This window comes from Hypanus sabinus, chromosome 1, assembly GCF_030144855.1.
Source record: "Hypanus sabinus isolate sHypSab1 chromosome 1, sHypSab1.hap1, whole genome shotgun sequence".
Classification (NCBI taxonomy): domain Eukaryota; kingdom Metazoa; phylum Chordata; class Chondrichthyes; order Myliobatiformes; family Dasyatidae; genus Hypanus; species Hypanus sabinus.
Genome location: NC_082706.1, coordinates 149,170,013 through 149,190,292, shown reverse-complemented (window position 1 = coordinate 149,190,292; position 20,280 = coordinate 149,170,013). Strand labels below are relative to the sequence as shown.

The window sequence follows — 20,280 nt, the reverse complement described above, 5'->3', positions numbered from 1 at the left end:
ACTAATTTTTGCTTTATTATATGCCCTCTCTTTGGTTTTTATGTTGGCTTTGACTTTCCTTGTTAGCCACAATTGTGTCACAATGCCCGCAGAATACTTCATCATCTTTGGGGTGTATATATCCTGTGCCTTCCAAATTGTTTCCAGAAATTCCAGCCATTGCTGCTCTGTCGTCATCCCTGTCAGTGTTCTTTTCCAATCAATTCTAGCCAGCTCCTTTCTTATGCCTCCATAATTCCCTTTACTCCACTGTAACATTGTTACATCTGACTTCAGCTTCTCCTTCTCAAATTTCAGGGTGAATTCGATCATTTTATGATCACTAACAATTCTCTTACCTTGAGCTCTCTAACCAATTCCAGTTCATTGTACAACACCCAATCTGATCCCCTAGAGGGCTCAATCATGGGCTGCCACAAAAAGCCATCTCGTTGGTATCCTAGAAATTCCCCCCTTGGAATCCAGTACTAACCGATTTTCCCAATCTACCTCCATATTTAATAAATAAATGTATTTTCTAACTCTGTAGACCATATGCTCACTACTGTTTAGGTGTCTGCATACAACTATGTTTTAACACTTGCAATTCCTTAGCTCTACCCACAACAACTCAACACCTTCCTACCTACTGCATATCACCTCTTTCTAATGATTTGATTTCATTTTTTAAAAACCAGAGCAATACCACACCCTCTGCTTTCCTGCCTGTCCTTTCAATACAATGTGTATACTTGGACTTTAAACTCTTAGCAATAATCATCTTTCAGCCATGATTCAGTGATGACTACAACATAATACTTGCCAATATGGAACTACAAGTTCATCAACCTCATTCCACACATTACATGCATTCAAATATTACACCTTTAGTCAAGCATTTTCAATTTTGTCCACCTTTTACATTGCAATTCATCCTGTTGACTAGAATTTTGCTTGATCATCAGCCTTTCCTTGCAAGGAGTCTCACTGTACATTGCCTATGCTTGTAAACTAACAACCTTATTTTCAGCACTATCACTCTGGTTCCCATCACCCTGCCAAATTAGTTTAAACCCACCCGAACAACTCAAGTGAATCAACCCACAAGGATATTGGAATCCCTTGAGTTCAGGTGCAAATCATCCCTTTTATACAGGTCAGACCTTCCCCAGAAGAGATCGCAATTATCCATAAATCTGAACCCCTGCCCCAGTTCCTCAGCCACACATTCATCTGCCAAATCATCCTATTCTTACCCTCACTGATATATGGCACAGGCAGCAATTCAGAGGTTACTACACTGAAGGTCCTGTTTCTCAGTTTTCTACCCAGCTCCCTAAGATCTCTTTTCAGGAACTCCTCACCTTGTCTACCTATGTCATTGGTGCCAACATGTATCAAGATTTCTGGCTGCTCACCCACGCCGTTGAGAATGCCATGGATCTGATCTGACACATAATATGATAGAATTCAACCTGAAGTTTGCAAGGGAGGAGCTAAAATTGGATGTATTAGTATTATAGTGGAGTAAAGGTAACTACAGAGGCATGAGAGACGAGAGGGGTAAGATTGCAATATTTAAGAAAAGTTTGGACAGGTAAATGGATGGGAGGGATATGGAGGGCTATGGTCTGGATGCAAATTGATGGGACTAAGCGGAGTAATAGTTCAGCATGGACTAGATGGGCTGAGGAGCAAAGTTTGTGCAGTACTTTTTAATGGATGGTAAACACTGTAGTTGCAATGTGTCAGTGAAGACAATGAGCATTTCAGATTGTAGAGGGAGTATCAAGGGGTGCCACAGTAGCATAGCGATTAGCACAATGTTATTACAGCTCAAGTCATGGGTATTAGGAGCTCAATCCCGGCATCAACTGTAAGAGTTTGTACATTCTCCCCATGACCATATGGTTTCCTCTGGGTGCTCCAGCTTCCTCCCACAGTCCAAAGATTAGTTTAATTGGTCATTATAAATTGTTCTGTAATTTGGCCAGTGATACATTGGTGGGTTGCTGGGTAACATGGCTCACAGGGCCAGAATGGCCTTGCCACGTTGTATCTCTGAATAAAAAACATATCAAAGTTAGCCTGGTGGGAATAAAACCAGATTTGTGTTGGCCTTTGCAGCTAAAAGGAGAAATTGAAGGAAAATAAATCAGAGTAAACAACGAAACAGAAACAGGTCTTCTGGCCCATCAAGATTGTACCACTGCATTTCTCCTTGAGCTGCCTCAACTTTTCAAGTCCAGAAAACCACATAGAAACAGATCATTTTATGTGGCTTGATATGAGAGTCCAAAAATGCAACTCTAGCATAAAATCTGCGCTTGAGTCAATGTTCTCTCCATTAATACAAGTTCAGCACAACCACTTACCTTTTTAATCAATTCAAAAATTCAGTCACATGTACCGGATGTGGAATCTGCTCTGCTTCAGTTACCGCCCATTCAAACAACATTTAAAAAATTGAGAACAGCAACTATTTGATCAATTCTACTTTGTCACTGCAGGACTAGATGACATCACTACAATTTAAAATCACATGTAAAATTACCCTTCTAGAAAGAAACTTATAGATAGATGATACACATCGAAGTATTATTCAAGAATACACTCAGGTGTGGCAACTAAGAGCAACATTCAGTAACTTAAACAGAATAAAGTTACTGTCAAAAGGCTAACTGCAATTTTTGAGTTTAAGTGACTGCTGCATTTCATCCATTACAATAATCTAAAGTGAACCATAATACACATGATAAATGTGAAGTTGTACTTTTTTGTTACATCCTATTACAAAGGTTACCTAGAATAATCTTATTAAATGTCCATTCCCACTGGTGGGATAGGTAGGCCTCTGTTAGTCTCAATAGACCATGGATTTGTGCCTTGGAAAGTTTCTAAGGCGCAAGCCTGGGCAAGGTTTTTTTTTTAAAAAGTGGAAGACCAGCAGTTGCCCAAGCTGAAAGTCTGCCCTCTCCACGCCACTGATGTTGTCCAAGGGAGGGGCATTAAGACCCTTACAGCTTGGCACCAGTGTTGTCGTAGAGCAATGCGTGGTTAAGTGCCACAGTGCTACTGCCACTGGTGGGATAAATAGCAGTGTTATACAAAGATCACAATGCGAAAGAAAAAGATTCAAAACAAAATACAACTGGCACTTTAATTCCCAAACCCACACCCAGTCTGATCCCTGTCCATGTCCTTCTGCACTGTTACAATAAGACAAGTTCAAGGAACAAAAACTCATCTTCCAACCAAGGATGCTGCAGTCTGCACTAGTGAATTTTGCAATTTTAGATAGTGCACTTTCTCTTTGATTCAGGACTGACTGTGCTCCTTTTCCTTTCATTTGTGTTTTATGGCCTGGTGAGCATGTCACAGGAGGCCAGGCAGTGTAACATTACTCAGCCTTTGCAACACATCACACACAAGCTTAAATGCATCTTAGAATCCACATTTCACTCTATCAGAGAGACTTCTTTTATTCTTCCTATTAAGCTCTTCCACTTTCCCCAGGACCCAGAGTAACTTGTTTTCCCTTCTGATGCAAACTCTCAGACCCAAACTATTAATGGTTTCTTTTTCCATTGATACTGCTTGTCCTGCTGAGTTTTTCCAGCTTTCTGATTTTATTTTATATGCCCATTAAGTGTCATCTTTCTCCCCGCATTTTCATTAACATTCAGAAGTGCCATGTAGCAGCTCAGTCTCTGGGAAGATTCCCACTAAAGTTATCTTATCCAGATCTACGGTAAGAGGGGAAAGATTTAAACATAGCTCCAAGGGTAACTTTTCCCACAGACGTGGTGGGTTTGCAGAACAAATTAGGAGAAGTGGTAGAAGCAGGTACAATTACAGTGCTTAAAAACATTGGACAGGTGCAATGATAGGAAAGGTTTAGAGGGATAGAGGTCAAATTACACAAATGGTAACTTGCTAGGTATCTTGGTCAGCAGGGACAAGTTGGGCTGAATGCTTTGTTTCCATGTTATATAACTCCCTGACACTCCACAGAGCATAACAGCCTTCCCTTCGGAGCTACTGCATCCGTATTTATTCATCAATCTCACTAACCTGGACTTGACCAATAAGGCCCCAAGCAGCAATAGCCACTGTTTAAGCGTTACATTGGAGCAGGATTACCCTCACAACTCCTCCAAAGGTTTTTGGGAACTGGCAAAGCACAATTGTCAGATTTGTTAGCTGGCAAATCCATCAAGGGTTTTCAATGCTTCTGAATGGAAGAAAATTTAAAACATTTAAATTTAATAACCAGAACTTGTAAAAACTTTTGCAAAGCATTGAAACACAAAATGTTTCCTCTTCCTTCTTTCCCTATAATCCTAAAATTTCAATTCACTTGAATGGACTTGCAGGTCTCATGGGTTTAATTTGGGGAAAATCAGTGACGTAACACAGCCAGTACATTCAGGAATTCCACATTTTTCAGCTGTGCTGAAAACTTACTAGCGTGTAACACTGAAGAGCTGCAATTGCACATGGAACCCAGCAAAATTCAGATCTGTGGATCAGTCACCCAGTGATGCTAAAGTCACATAAATACCAGATGAAGTGAAATGAAATGCAGGGGGGAAAGTAATGGTAAAATTATGTTTCCTAAATCACAAGTGTTACTTTAAGATAAAATCCAGTAACAGATGATTATCTTCAAAGTGCCCACCCATAGGCTGCAAAATTTCTTCAGTGAAATAACGTATTTAATCAGCTTTGGGTAAATAACCTTCAGAATCTGGAGAAATTCAAGTTTTACCAAACTCCTGGTGGCAGTTTAGGAGTTTGCGAGTTTAAATCCAGTCGGCATACTTACCTTGGGCTATCATTCCGCCAGTACGAACGGGGCACAAAGATAAAGGAGGATTAAAGCATATACTGGCTGTACTTTTCAATGCTTTCTGTACTGGATTTAACCACCTGAAACAATTTAACTACTGTACTTCATGAATAAGTATTTGAACGCCAACACTAAAAATCTAAATTAGGAACATGTAAATTAGAAAACTGCCAGGAATTTCTTCCTACACAAGTATTTACAATTTTTTTTGATAAATACTTGTCTTTTACCCATCACTTCCAGGATGACTAGAGACATTGATTAGCAACTAGACCTACAACATCACAATGCTTTAAAACTGCTCAAATTTATGTGGCTCTGTTGGAAAATAGCTACGGTTAAGAAATTTTTAAAATATGTTTAACACAGCATTAAAAGACAATAAACTCCACCAAAACTGTCAAGTATTTTTATGTAAATGGAAAGAATAGCATATTTAACAATAACTTATTTTGTTGAAATACACAACTCATTAAATATTGGATTTCATTTATTCCTTTTATGAACAAAGAAACAAATGCAAGTTCCTGAGCAGTGTGTGCAATATCCAAACGAGAACTTGCATATCCAGACACATTCTGATTATATTTTCAACTGATTTTTTTTTTAATATTAGCTACAGGTATTTATTCATAAAGAGAAGTGGTAACATCCTGTTATGTGTGGCTAATTATGATGCTTCTCTTTTGAAGATCAACAACAGTTTCACCGAGTGAGGTCAAGATAACGGAAGGGATCTAGATTACAGACTCAATGAGTTGACTTTCAGGATATGCGTGTCAACAAATGCTACATAAAAAGCTATTTTAAACTAAAATGATCAGCTATGATCTCAGCCCATTTTTACTCATCACTTCAGTTTTCCCACAAGAATAGCATATGCATCTCCTGATCGATTTATACTGTATATGCATCAACTGCCATAGTTTGCAATTTTCTAGTTGTCATTCTTAGAAAAACAGAAGGCTATGTAGTAGGGAAATTCTAGGCAGTTTCTAGAGTAGGTTACATGGTCGGCACAACATTGTGGGCCGAAGGGCCTGTGATGTGCTGTAGAGTTCTATGTTCTATAATCCCTTAAGAAAACATTTGTGAAAACACCTCAACTGCTGATTTTTTTATTAAGTAATATTTCCCAGTATGTAACTCCTTAAGTAAGATTCCACTTTAGAAATATAAAATTAACACAATAATGGGTTTTTCAATGAAGTTTGATTTCTTAACCAATTCTCAATACAGCTAATAAGAACTTTGTAAGCCAAAAATAGCCAAAGAAATTATCCTGTATTTAGGTACAGTGATCAATATTATAAATTGCACAATGAAAGTAGTCCATCTAGTATATTATAAAAAGTAACCACCTCACTGAATCAGCATTGTGATACGATGCCAACTCTATACAGGCTGACAGTTCAATTCCTTTCCTGAAGAGTCAAAAAAAAGAGATTCTAACTTAATCAAATGCTGCATGGTAATTCAATCACTTTTCCAGTCTGGCTCTACATAAAAAATATAATTTAACTCATGCCTTGTAATTGTCATCCACCAGACCAGTTTCTCAAAAACAAATTGTCTTTAAATTTCTTTGCATATTTGAAAATTCTGATAGTAACATTCTGAATGGAATTAATATTCCTTGAAACACAAAAGGCAACCAAATGGCACTCCTTTTATAATTGCTCAGCAGCTTTAAAGATTAAAGATTTCCACAAACACTCAAACACAAAATAATAATAGGAGACTTATTTTTCATTAAATTAGATCAGTTAGTACAATATAGCTTCAAGTATAATGTTTTGCCATGTTTCATAGATGGATCTCCCACTCCTGCATTATTATTTCCTATTATTTCTTTCATCTAACAGATAACAATCTTCTAACATCATTCCCTTTTCACCTTCAACATAAATTTAATCTTTCTTTTAAAAAAAGGATGCAATTTTCCATCTTTGCACGTATATCTCCATCCATATTAACACTGTAATGTGCTCACTCTGTAAAACCAAAGGTCATTACACTGAAACCTTAACCCTTCACTGCCCTCCCCCTCCACCCCAATCCCAATAGATGTACCTTGACCTGCTACTTATTTCCAACATTTTCAGTTTCACTACTACTAAATTGTTAAATAGGCAAAAACTTGGTTTAAACAAGTCACTTTAAACACCAACTAATTCAGCATTTGTTAAATTGAGTTAATTTTTGATCAAAATAATCACAAACTGACAAGTAGGATTGAAATAAGCAACGCTGACAAAATAGCTAACAAGACAAACAATGAGCAAAATTCCAAACCGATTTTTGATAGAGTACAGTGTAACACCTAATACCTTTAAACCTAATTACCTTAATTTCAGTTCTTCCATATTTCACCAGCATCATTCCCCTGCATAAATATTAGCTAAGCATCTTTCCCGTTGACAGCTTACACAAATGCACTGCAACCAACCAGTTCTCAAAAAAAAAGAAAAACTGCAGGTGGTAGAACTCTGAAATAAAAACAAATAGAAAGAACTTGAAATGCTCACAAGTCAGGGAACATCCATGAAGGGAATAACAGGGTCAACATTTCAGGTCCATGATCTTTCAGCAGATCTGGATAAGTTGAAAACAAGTGCATTTTAATTTGCAGAGATAGTGGTGGTAGAATTATAAAGTGTCTGTGATAGCGTGGAGATCAATATGATACAAATACTGCTGATGCAATTTAAAAGAGAGAGGGAAAAGCTTTTAGTTGATCTTCCTGGAGGTGGAAGTAGTGGGAGATGAAGAGTACAGATCACTTTTAAAAATGCTGGAAATGTGAAGTGAACACTATAATTGCTCAAAACCTGAATATTAAAAAAGTGTAACTACTCAGCATACCAAGCAACATCTGTGGAGAAAAAATAACAGCTGGTATTATAAATCAACAGCTTTGCATCAGAGCTGGCAGTTCTGACACAAAGAAAAGGCTGTTTCTCTGAAATTGTTTAATCATGTGTCCCCAAATTTACAACATGCCTAGGTGTATAGAAGGTTCAACTGGAACACTAAGATGGGAAGGAAACAGAAAAAGAGTGGGGTTAAGCTCAGTCATAAATCTGCTTTTTAATGCTCCAACATAGAGGAGTCCACATTGTGAATGCTGAATGCAGTACATAAGATTGAAAGAAGTGTACATGGATTTGCAATGCTATTTGATGTTGGGCTGGACAGCTCCACAGGGAACCACTCAATGATCATAGCAGGGCAGCATTATTCACTGATTTCATGTCTGCATGTGGGATTTCAGAAATTAGGAAGCTAAATATTAAATTTTAAAATGTATATTAATGACTTAAATAGTATGAGACGTAGTGACACAGTTGGTATCTCACAGCTCGAGGAACATGGCATTGATTCCGACCCTCAGTGGTATGTGTGGAGTTTGCACATTCTTCCTGCAAGTGCACAGCATTCCTCTCGACTGCTCTGGTTTACTCCTGGGTCCTACAGACCTACAAACTGATAGGTTAATTGACCATTGCTTCTAATTTTTAGATGAATGATAGGATCTAGGGTGGGGATGGTGATTGGAAGAATGCTGGAGGGACCCAGCAGGTCAAGCAGTATCTACGGAGGGGAATAAACAGTTAACTTTACAGGTATAGAAGAAGTGTAAATAGGCACTTGATGGTTAGCACAGATTTGATGACCAATGCATCTGTTTCTGTGCTGTATGACTGTGGTTATATCTTTTGGAACTGCGCTTAAATGTCTTACACTATCAGAAGCATAAAAATACCCAAAGTGCATTGATATTGGTGAGCTGTCAGAGGTGCCCCAAAGAGGTGTGATTTTGGGAATGATGATGCTTCCAACCCCAAATGGTGGATGATACACGGTAGCATAGAGATTAGCACGACACTTCACAGTACCAGCGACCTGGGTTCATTCCCACCACTGTCTGTGAGGAGTCTGTACATTTGCCCTGTGACTGTGTGGATTTCCTCTAGGTGCTCCAGTTTCCTCCCACAGTCCACAGACATACAGGTTGGCATGTTAATTGGCCTTTGCAAATTGTCCTGTAATTAGGCTAGGACAAAATTGGGGGATTGCTGGGCGGCATGGCTCGATTAGCTGGAAGGGCCTATTCTGCGCTCTAGCTCAATAATAATAAATAATGAAATCTGGAGTGCTACTTCAATAGAGAACATGGCCAGCTGGCAAAAAGTAGGGCTCTCCAACTACTGGAGAATCATGTATCTCCAACAGCTCAAACCTCATGGATGCTTTGCAATAATCAATGCTACGTACGCATCATCCTCTACTCAATAATGCAATGCTAGCTGCCAACATTACCTCAGGTTGTGATGAGTGTGGAAGGCCTGTTCTCAACGTGCTTTGGAAAATCGAGTTGACCTTTCACCTTTTGAGAATAGACTTGGAAAATACACACATATGGAAAATGAAAATAAGCTTCCAGGGCAATTCCAGAAATGCCAATCAGGTTAACATTCATATCACAACATCTGATAATACTAAGTGGATCCACAATCACAACATATGATATTAACCTGATACTCAAATATCCATACACAAAGACCTTAGAAACATTATAAACCTTTTTTTTTGCTTCCTCCAGGTTAATACAGGCTGTTCCCATTTAATAAACTGGCTCCATTTTTCCAGATGCTCCTATCATTTTTTTTCTGCAAGTCAGTAAACAATAAAAACTGTTGATATGGTAACCAGACCTCCACAGTATAGTAATGAATGGCATCAAACGCTCAAGGCTGAAAAGAACAGTTAATGAAAATGATGTTAAAAGGAAACTAGTTCTGCTGAAAGAACAATCCTGTACAATGAATGTTTAAATTTAATACAATGGGAACTCTGTCAAATATAGGGATGTCTGTAATTCAGGTGTGCGAAACCCAGAAGGCTTTTACAGCAAATCTTCAAGAAATACCTATCATTAAAGCCAAGTTTCTTCTACATTTAGACTATATTAGTTCCAAGATGGTTCTTTAATGTTGTTATAGCCAAGGGTGGTAGTGGGGATAAGCTCCCAGTACCACTCTCAGCTATAAATGTTCCCAATTGTGTGCCCCTCAAATAGCCTGACAACCAGGTCCAGCTCCTGGCCTTCTCATGTGGCTTAGCTACTAAGCCTGGTGGAACCGTTTCTAATAACAGGTGAGGGTCAAAGGCTGGATACTGATACCTTATAACCAGTTGCTTCAGGCAAATGAGGCTCATCTAGAAGGAAAACTCTGATTTCAAATCTCTGCTGCTTTGTGGCTATATCTCCTCACGCGGAAGGCTCAGGAGTAAACTGAGAGGGAAAAATCTGGAGATAAGGTTCCTGAGGCAATCCTACGTTGAGTTGAGCTGTGTGGAGCTTGCTACAGGGGCAACAGCTGATGCTCCATATCATATTGCCCAGGCTTGCATATCACCTAGACAGCTGGGGTGCAACTTTCATTGTCAACCCTGACCAACGGAGGGCTTCAGAGTCTCAAGGCACTTGGCATGTCATCTTCAAGCTGCTTTGTAAACCACTGCTCCCTATAGGTTTAGTTTGTTTTGCTGGAAGATCTTCATTTGTAAACTTGTACTCAAGTTTCAGAATCCAATTAAAATACAATTTATTTTAATAGAGCAGTGCATGGAGCAATGCCAAGTAATTAGTAAGATATCTATGATTCAAGCATCACTGATAGTCTCATTTTTTTTTGCAAATTGTTTGCTTTAAATCTGACCTCAGCAGCAGTATTCAGCATTTTTACATGGCATTGCATTATGCTCATCTGCAATGACATTATGACTGCATATCCAAATTTGAAGCAATACAAAAAGTATTTTTAAACTAATTTGGTGCTACAGAAAGGAAAAAGTGAATAGCCTTTTAAAACTAATTGGTTGGATGGTAAAGTTAGAAAAAGTCTACATTGTTATTGCATCTTTTATTCAAAAATGTTTTGGCTTCAATCAAAGAACAATAATATTATAATTTTAATGGCATAGTTGAGGAGTTGCTTTCTCACTTTTCCACATTTAAAGATGCAATTATTGCTCTCTAAGCAGTGAAGGAAACCTAGGTTTCTTTTCTCTATTGCAAATTATCTTGAAGAATCCTTTTCCTTGATGTCTTCAACCATCACTAGTATATTATCACCATCATTAACATATTAAAAGCAACCAGACTTCCAATTGCAAGAATGAGGCCATCAAGTAATCTTCTTAGCACCAACATCCTCCAAACCTACTGGGCCAACATCAATGTTCCCTTCCAGATCAACAGAGGATCTACTTTACTAGACGCTAGCTCCATAGTTCTACTCATACCATGCAGGCTTGACACCAGAATTCCAAAGCAGGCATTATTCAGGGTTGCATCAAGGCAAGGGATTGCCAGCTTGAAAGAAAACTACTAAAGGATGTTCTCAAAACGACTATGTATCACATCCGTCCACCAATGTGGGAATCCTGCTCAAGACTATTCATAATGGAGGCTGATGATTTAGGACTGCATCAAGTCTTAAGTCACCTTTTCTGAGCAGACAGAAACCTAGCAACAACAGTAGGAGTGCACTACCTCCCAATCTACCCACTCAGTCAAATACTTCTTACCCCTGTGGCCACGTCAACCATCTCAGAACTGGAGTGGAAACAAATTGTCCTCCTCCTTCTCAGGGGACCGTCTATGAGGGGTGTTTTGTTAACTACACTGCTTGTTGATCACCTGCAGTACAGCTAATTAGCGGTGTCATTGTAGGCAAATTCCCTAGGGCAATAGGACTACAAGGAATTTCCCTGGCAACATTTTCGACTACAGTGCAAATGTTGCCAATTTCATGTAATTCCCCTTTCAACTAAGCTTTATTTATCTTCAATGCGTTCGCCCAACTGTGCCCCCTCCCCAAAGAAGTAAATCAATCAAGCTAATGTTCTTCACAAAGAAAAAGTGTTAGGTATGTGAGCAGCTCATTCCTGCCAATATTTCCAGCAGTCAGCCACAGTAGTTTCATAGTGACAAGTTTATAAGACAGCGATTTTTTGTTTTAAATGATCCAAACAAGGATAATCCTGCAAAAATCACAAATTAGGGATAGTATTAAGTCCAAAGAAGAAACATATAAATGAGCAAAAAAAAGCGGCACACCTGAGGACTGGGAAAAATTCAGAGACCAGCAGAGGAGGACAAAGGGCTTAATTAGGAAAGGAAAAAAAGTTTATGAGAGAAAGCTGGCAGGGAACATAAAAACTGACTGTAAAAGCTTTTATAGATACGTGAAAAGAAAAAGATTGGTCAAGACAAATGTAGGTCCTTTACAGTCAGAAACAGGTGAAATGATCATAGGGAACAAAGACATGGCAGACCAAATGAATAACTACTTTGGTTCTGCCTTCACTAAGGAGGACATAAGTAACCTTCCGGAAATAGTAAGGGACCGAGGGTCTAGTGAGATGGAGGGAAACACATGTTAGTAGGGAAGTGGTGTTAGGTAAATTGAAGGGTGTTATGATCCCAGCCCCCTCCTTTGTGAGAATCGCAAGAGCACCCGTTGGGGGGGAGGGGGGTCAGTAGACCCAGGAAGTGAGAGAGAGAGAGAGAGAGAGAGAGAGAGACGTGCTGAATAGACTCAGGAAGTGGGAGAGAGAGAAACATGCCGAATAGCACGTTCCACCAGGATGCCAAATAAGGCGACAGTGACTATTGTCCCATGGAGACCACATGTAAAGCCCTTGGGCAAAGTGGGCTGGTTGAGAGAGAGATTGCATCATCCCAAACTGATTGACACCTGCGACCCCGTGAGGAAGTATAAAGGAGAGTCTAAGGGGGACAGCCCCTTCAGATGCACCAAGAAGACACGAGAGTGATCCCGCCGTAGCGGGAAGCCATTCTGAAGGAAGCCACGTGCGTTAGCTCCGGGATTGGAATTTGTGGCTGGTATCACGGAAAACCGCTTTTAACTAACATCGGGGCGGGGAAGCCCACGCTCCCCCGATTCAACGGAAGCTTCATAAAGACCTGGCAAGTCTTTCCTCTTCTCCCCAATCTCTCTCTCTCTGTTGCCCCACGTGAAACCCAGCGATTCCCAAAAGGCTGAAGCCTGCAGACTTCTGAGTGACTTTTATAGTTCCAATGGACAATATATTATCCCCTAGACAACAGTAGAGCTCACTTCTTAATGATGATTATTACTATACCCACGCTTTAGATTGAATATTGACGACGTGCATTATCTGAATGTTTGTATTAACCTTACTTTTGTGCCCCTTTTCAAATAAAAACATTTGAAAATAGTGACATCAGACTTCAACGGACCTCTCTATCTTTGCTGGTAAGTTATCCAGTTACGGGATACGTAACAAGGGATTAAAGGCAGATAAATCCCCAGGGCCAGATGGTCTGCATCCCAGAGTGCTTAAGGAAGTAGCCCAAGAAATAGTGGATGCGTTAGTGATAATTTTTCAAAACTCCTTAGATTCTGGATTAGTTCCTGAGGATTGGAGGGTGGCTAATGTAACCCCACTTTTTAAAGAAAGGAGGAAGAGAGAAACTGAGGAATTATAGACTGGTTAGTCTGACATCGGTGGTGGGGAAAATGCTAGAGTCGGTTATTAAAGGTGTGATAACAGCACATTTGGAAAGAGGTGAAATCATCGGATGAAGTCAGCATGGATTTGTGAAAGGAAAGTCATGTCTGACGAATCTTAAAGAATTTTTTGAAGATGTAACTAGTAGAGTGGATAGGGGAGAGCCAGTGGATGTGGTATATTTAGATTTTCAAAAGGCTTTTGACAAAGTCCCACACAGGAACTCAGTGTGCAAACTTAAAGCACATGGTATTGGGGGTATGTTATTGATGTGGATAGAGAATTGGTTGGCAGACAGGAAGCAAAGAGTGGGAGTAAATGGGACCCTTTCAGAATGGCAGGCAGTGACTAGTGGGGTAGTGCTGGGACCCCAGTTGTTTACAATATTTATTAATGATTTAGATGCGGGAATTAATTGCAGCATCTCCAAGTTTGCGGATGATACGAAGCTGGGCGGCGGTGTTAGCTGTGAGGAAGATGCTAAGAGGATGCAGGGTGCCATGGATAGGTTAGGTGAGTGGGCAAATTCATGGCAGATGCAATTTAATATGGATAAATGTGAGGTTATCCACTTTGGTTGCAAGAACAGGAAAACAGATTATTATCTGAACGGTGGCCGATTAGGAAAAGGGGAGATGAAACGAGACCTGGGTGTCATTGTACACCAGTCATTGAAGGTGGGCATGCAGGTACAGCAGGCGGTGAAAAAGGCAAATGGTATGTTGGCATTCATAGCAAAAGAATTTGAGTACAGGAGCAGGGAGGTTCTACTGCAGTTGTACAAGGCCTTGGTGAGACTGCACCTAGAATATCACGTGCAGTTTTGGTCCCCTAATCTGAGTAAAGACATTCTTGCATAGAGGGAGTACAGAAAAGTTTCACCAGATTGATTCCTGGAATGGCAGTCTTTCATAAGAAGAAAGACTGGATCCACTAGGCTTATACTCACTGGAATTTAGAAGATTGAGGGGGGGATCTTATTGAAACGTATAAAATTCTAAAGGGATTGGACAGGCTAGATGCAGGAAGATTGTTTCCGATGTTGGGGAAGTCCAGAACGAGGGGTCACAGTTTAAGGATAAAGGGGAAGCCTTTTAGGACCGAGATGAGGAAAAACTTCTTCACAGAGAGTATTGAATCTGTGGAATTCTCTGCCACAGGAAACAGTTGAGGCCGGTTCATTGGCTATATTTAAGAGGAAGTTAGATATGGCCCTTGTGGCTAAAGGGATCAGGGGGTATGGAGAGAAAGCAGGTACAGGGTTCTGAGTTGGATGATCAGCCATGATCATACTGAATGGCGGTGCAGGCTCAAAGGGCCGAATGGCCTTTCCCACACCTATTTTCTACATTTCTAATGTTGTGCTGACCTGTTAACCTAATCTAAGATCAATCCAACCCCTTCCCTTCTACATAACCGTCCATTGTTTTGTCATTGATGTGCCTACCTAAGAGTTTCTTAAATATTACCTCTGGCAGGGTATTCCATGCACCCACCACTCTGTGTGTAAATAAACTACCTTTGTATCTCCCCTATACTTAATTCCAATCACCTTAAAACTATACCCAAGTTATTAGCTACTTCCATCTGGGAAATTCTCTCTGGTTATCCACTCAATTTATGTCTCTTATCATCTTGTACACTTCCAAGTTGCCTCTCATTCTTCCTTACTCCAAAGAGAAAAGCTCTAGCTCGCTCAACCTATCCTGGTAGGACATGCTCTATTTTTAGTACTCTCAAAGTATATTGTTATGTACTTTGGCAGAATCATATGGCCATAGTAAAGAACATAAAATCTGTGTGAAATTATAGATGTTACTTTCAGATGATACCTCTATGGAGGGATCCAAACTACCAAATCATTTCACCCATCTACTCAGGTAATAATCGTCAATGTGGATGCACCAATAGAAAGCCCCAATTAATAACCAAGAATAGGAAAGAATCACTAAATTAGCCTTCATAACTATATTACTAGTCACCAATTAGGGTGTCAAAAGTTATGCGGAGAAGGCAGGGGAATGGGGCTGAGGGGGATAATAAATTAGCCATGAAGGAATAGAAAAGTTCAATGGGCCAAATGGCTTAATTCTGCCCCGATTTCTCATAGAAATATGGTTTTTAAAAAAAACATTCAAAACTCTGCACTGGCTACAAATGCAGAACATTACAAGTGATATAAACTGCAGTGGTGCCATTCTTTAACTAGGCCAGGCAACAATGATAATTAAGCATTAATTGTTTCACTAAGGTTATTATTCCAAAACTATTTCTCTCTGTACTTCCAACAGCAGCAAAGGATGTAAACTCTAAATCACTCAGTCCAAATGGAAAGGAATACATGAATACTTCCTAAAGTTATCCGATGCCCTCAGATTTATCTACCATGCTGATGTTTTAAGGCAGTGCAAAACTCACAGGATTCTGTCATTAAGAATACCAAACCCCTTTCACTTAATCTCAAATAAAATACTGTTATTTGCATTAGCAATGTGCAAAAAATAATTTTACATTGAGTCCTAAAAGTCACCTTTGATTTTGCTATTAGGTAAATAGAGTCAAGTGAAACGAAAGTTCTGTAGGTCTGTTTAAACCACTCGTGCTATACAACACTTTTAGCTAAAATTTAAACATATGTAATATGTAAACATATTACAACTTTTCTCCAGAGACAGCATTATGATCTCCAGACTGGAAGAACCACCAATTAGTCAGCATGGAAATTTAAGGAGCTCAGGCTGTCCCATGCCACCAATTTGTAAGAACTAAAACATCAAAACGATTTAGATAAACATGAGGAAGATTATAGTTGGTTATAATTCCATAAGCTAACTTATCTATGCACACTCCCTCAAAATACTATGTCCTGCAAACCAGATCATTAAATCAATTTTAGTTAGTTTTCCATCCCAAATTAAGAGGCAAGATTGTTGTGTTCCCAGGAAACTGAGAAATGTTTGTTGTTTCATGCTTTGGCTAGGTTACCTCTGAGCAAAAAAAACAGTAAGTCTGTATTGAATTTCCCTTAGGCTGTTAACGTACGGAGATGATCCACATCCAAGTAACCTCTCATTCCTTTTACTTTGAGGTTCAACACTAATACTAACCGAGAACACTGCATTCTGCAGTCCGAAGGGAATGGGAGTGAGTCTGGCTAAAGCCACCACCTTCAGTCCGCTACCTCCTTCCACCACTCTGACCACGGCGCTCAGTTGATCGTTCGCTCGTACTTTGGCGGACACCCACGCAGTCAGCAGCCGCTTACAAACCAAGTGAGCGATGAACGTCCCAATCAATACGCCGATCACCACAAGCCCCAAACCCAGCAGGAAGCCATACAGGTAACCGGCTGCCACGTTTAGCACGATGTAACCCCAGCTGCAGGGGAACGAGACGGCGATGAAACCCACGATAAAGAGCAAAGCCCCTACCAAGCTGTCCAAGCTCTCCACCCATAGCAGCAGATCCTTCAGGTAGCGCCGCACCAGCGCCAAAGAGATGAAGCAAACAATGGTCAAGGCGCAGATCAGAAGGAAGCTCTTTAAGCAGTTATTCAAATAGTACGTGGCCTTGGGGTCGCCCAGGATAGGCAGCTCGTTATCAATGCCCTGATGCTGTAAGTTGAGTTCTGCCTTCACCTGCATTCGTTCCTCGTATGAAGCCACGTCCACTGCGTCCGCCTGGCTCAGCAGCAGCGAGTTGGGGCAGGGTCTCTGCAAGTTCCGACTTAACACCAAGTGACCTTTGCTTAACTTCTTCAATACTTTGGTAAAAAACAGCCAAGATGCGACGCCAGCGTTCCACATATTGAATCGGAAGTAGAAGTTAAATCATAACGCCTTCTCAAAAATATAGTCCACTCTCCTCTCCAGATTTCTCCAAAGGTACAAAAATAAAAATCCGATGCAATTCGGAAGATTTGTTCACTTTTGCCGAAACTACATCGATGTGCGTAGCTGCAACCCTGGGGTGGAGTGAATGAGGTTGTAAGTGTCTACGGGGAGCTGCTGCAGCGACTTTACACCAAAGGAAGGGGTGTGGGAGGTGGAAGAGAGAGAGGGATGTTTTCCCTCTCGTGGTTTTCCCCAAGGCTGAGCAAGAGGTTTTTTAGATGCTCCGGCTGCCTGTGCTGGGGCAGCTGGTGGACGAGAGGAGCGTTCCTGCCACGTCCTCCCGTCTCATCCTCCCTCAGGGACAGACTGCACAGAAAAATACTAACAACACAGGAGCAGTCAGTCCCTGGCTCCCCGCCACCTAGCGGGGCCCTGCGAAGCCACGCGCCTGATTTCCCGGAGCGCGCCGAGCCCCTGTCAGTCCGCCGCCATCCGCCGGACCGGGCTCGGAGCCGGGCCGGGCCGGGCTGCGCTGCGCTCGGCTCCGCTCGGCTCGGCTCGGAGCCGCAGCACAGCAACGGCCGCTCACCCAGAATGCTGCCGCTCTTCCTCCACGTGACCGATTGGCGCCTGCTTTTGAAACGACTCGGCGTCTGCGAGCGCCGCATCAGGTATGCGGTAGTAGGGCTGCTGTGCCTCGGGCAAGTTATCAATTCTGGGGAAGGATATTCCGTCGCAGTCGTAGGGGCGGGCGGCGCTGATTGAAACGATCAGCAGGCTTCTCCTGACACGAGAGACTGCTTATGCTGGATCTAGAGCAACAGGGACTCTTGATGACTGTACTTTCATCCCACAGGCGCTGATCGACCCGCTGAGTTCCTCCAACAGGTTGTTTGTTGCAGAAGTTCTTTGATCTAATGCAGTACTTCAGCCAGCAATTTTCACTAGTGCCACGTAATCCCATTTTATTCTCCCGCAGTCCCAACTCTCCAGATCATATCTCTCACGTACAGATTAGGAGCAGTTTATGTTAGTTAATTAATTTACAAATTCATGTGTCTTTAGAGTGTGGGGGGAGGGACTGGAGAAAACCTGGGCAGTGACATGGAGCCATTGCAAACTCCACTGACATCATCAACGGTCTGGATTAAACCATAGTCTCTCGTGTTATGCTATTATGTCATCGACATTTATATTCTTGTGCAAGAAATAATATTTTCCTGGACCCAATGTGCAGAATATAACTGTCAGAATGCAAAACATAAAACAAAGCATTTTAGAATAGCAAAATTATTGTGTCAAGCTGTTTCCTGTTTGCAAGAAAGAAGACCTTTGAGGGAATTCACTATCATGCTTCAATTGGATTGATTTGATTAGCTTCTTTTGTTCTCATGGATAGGTTTTAGGAAGCCTGAGAAACTGGTGAATACAATATTTAAAACCAAGTATACTAAGTGTGCAATCAACGTGGGTTAATTATCAGCATATCATTCCAGAACTGGTGCCCCCACATTTAACGTGCTCCGGGAAAAGGTATTACCCCTCAGTCATCAGGCTCCTGAACCTGGGTGGCTAACTTCACTCACCTCAACACTGAACTGATTCCACAAACTATGGACCCACATTCAAGGACTCTACAGCTCATGTTAGCAATATTATTTGTTGTTTGTTTATCATATTTGTTTTTTACATTGCTCAGTTTGTCTTTTGCACATTGGTTATTTGACCATCTTTGTGTGTAGTTTTTCATAGATTCCTTTGTATCTACCAAAAATGTCTGCAGGAAAATGATTCTTTGTGGTATATGGTAACATATGTAAACTTCAATAATAAATTTACTTTAAACTTTGGGTGTTGTTGAAGCTGCACTCATTCAAGGAAGTGATTTTTAAATGTACTCAGCAGGCACTGATTTTTATTCCCTCTCCCTACTGACATGTCCCCTATCTGTCCTCATTTTCTCTACTTTGATGCACTGATAAATGTATTGTTATCAAAACATACTTGAATCCTCATATTGGCCTTGGCAAGTATACCTTCCCTCTGCTTCTTATAACCAGAAGAATGTTTGAGCTAACTGAATAGAGAATTCATTTCCTCCTTTCCAATTTGGTCATTGGAACCTGCATTTGAAATTATACCGCTGGTCCCAACCATGATGCGCTCCTCACATAATAATGCAGACGGTTTTTAAAATGGGTTAACGTTTGGTAAACATGAAGTACATATTTGTGTTATCTGGATGATGACGATAATGAGCAGGCAGCATGAATTTTGTGAAGAGGCTGTATCAGGTCAAAAAAGCGCATGGTTTGATTTATACACATTATATTGCATTTAGTTTTGTCCCAGTTCAATGTATTTCCAATTTAGTGCTGAAGAGGGCACTTTTGTACAGTTGAAAACTGACAAGGATGTATAATTCTGTGCTGACATTGCAAGCATGTTCTTTTGCATGTAATTTGAACAGAGGTATTAAGTTAATCCACAATTAAAAGAATAAACACAGGAATGCAATAAGGCAAAATGTTGTAAATTGATCTTCCTGAAAGTAATTTCTAATGGGTCAGATCTTGTTGGCATGATCTAACATCTCGCAATTGTTATCTGTGATTCCTGGATAGGAAATCTTTATCTTGTTGAATGCTCCAGCACTGAGATCAGAGTACTGACAGAGTTCCCAATGGCACTATGAAGAACTCCCACCTTTGAAATTACCTTCAAAATATTGGCAGTCAGCAAATCCTCACTCCCAGCTTTGTTGACAAAGTTGTGAGGGTTTTTTTTAACATATCGGAAGATGTATTCATTCATTTTTTTTAACATAGATGCCACTGACATGGCCAGCAATTCACTTGCCACTCCAAATTGCCTTTGAGAAGGCTGCCATCTCGAATACCTGCAGTCCTTCTGATAAACTGTTCAGAGGGAGTTCCATGATTTGCGTATATCCTGAAACAATGAGGCAAGAATGAAATGTTTTCAGGTCAGGATATTGACTTGGGCCTCGCTTTTGGCTTTCTTGGTAATATAAGTCCCAAATTTAGG

At 40.6% G+C, this 20,280-nt stretch overlaps 2 protein-coding genes across 5 annotated transcripts in view; one reads left to right on the top strand and one right to left on the bottom strand.

Moving 5' to 3' along the window:
* tmem64 (transmembrane protein 64) overlaps positions 1–17,223 on the bottom strand; it is a 79,188-nt gene extending 61,965 nt beyond the window's left edge. For all 4 annotated transcript variants that reach the window (XM_059978836.1, XM_059978813.1, XM_059978820.1 and 1 more), the window contains exon 1: positions 16,507–17,223. In XM_059978836.1, the coding sequence (XP_059834819.1) occupies positions 16,507–17,205 (699 nt within the window). In that variant the 5' untranslated portion in view covers positions 17,206–17,223. The remainder of the gene's footprint in view (positions 1–16,506) is intronic.
* A 587-nt stretch (positions 17,224–17,810) lies between these two features.
* Positions 17,811–20,280, top strand: part of necab1 (N-terminal EF-hand calcium binding protein 1) — a 135,884-nt gene continuing 133,414 nt past the window's right edge. Inside the window, exon 1 of the mRNA XM_059978876.1 lies at positions 17,811–17,903. The gene's annotated coding sequence lies outside the window, so the exon portion shown is untranslated. The remainder of the gene's footprint in view (positions 17,904–20,280) is intronic.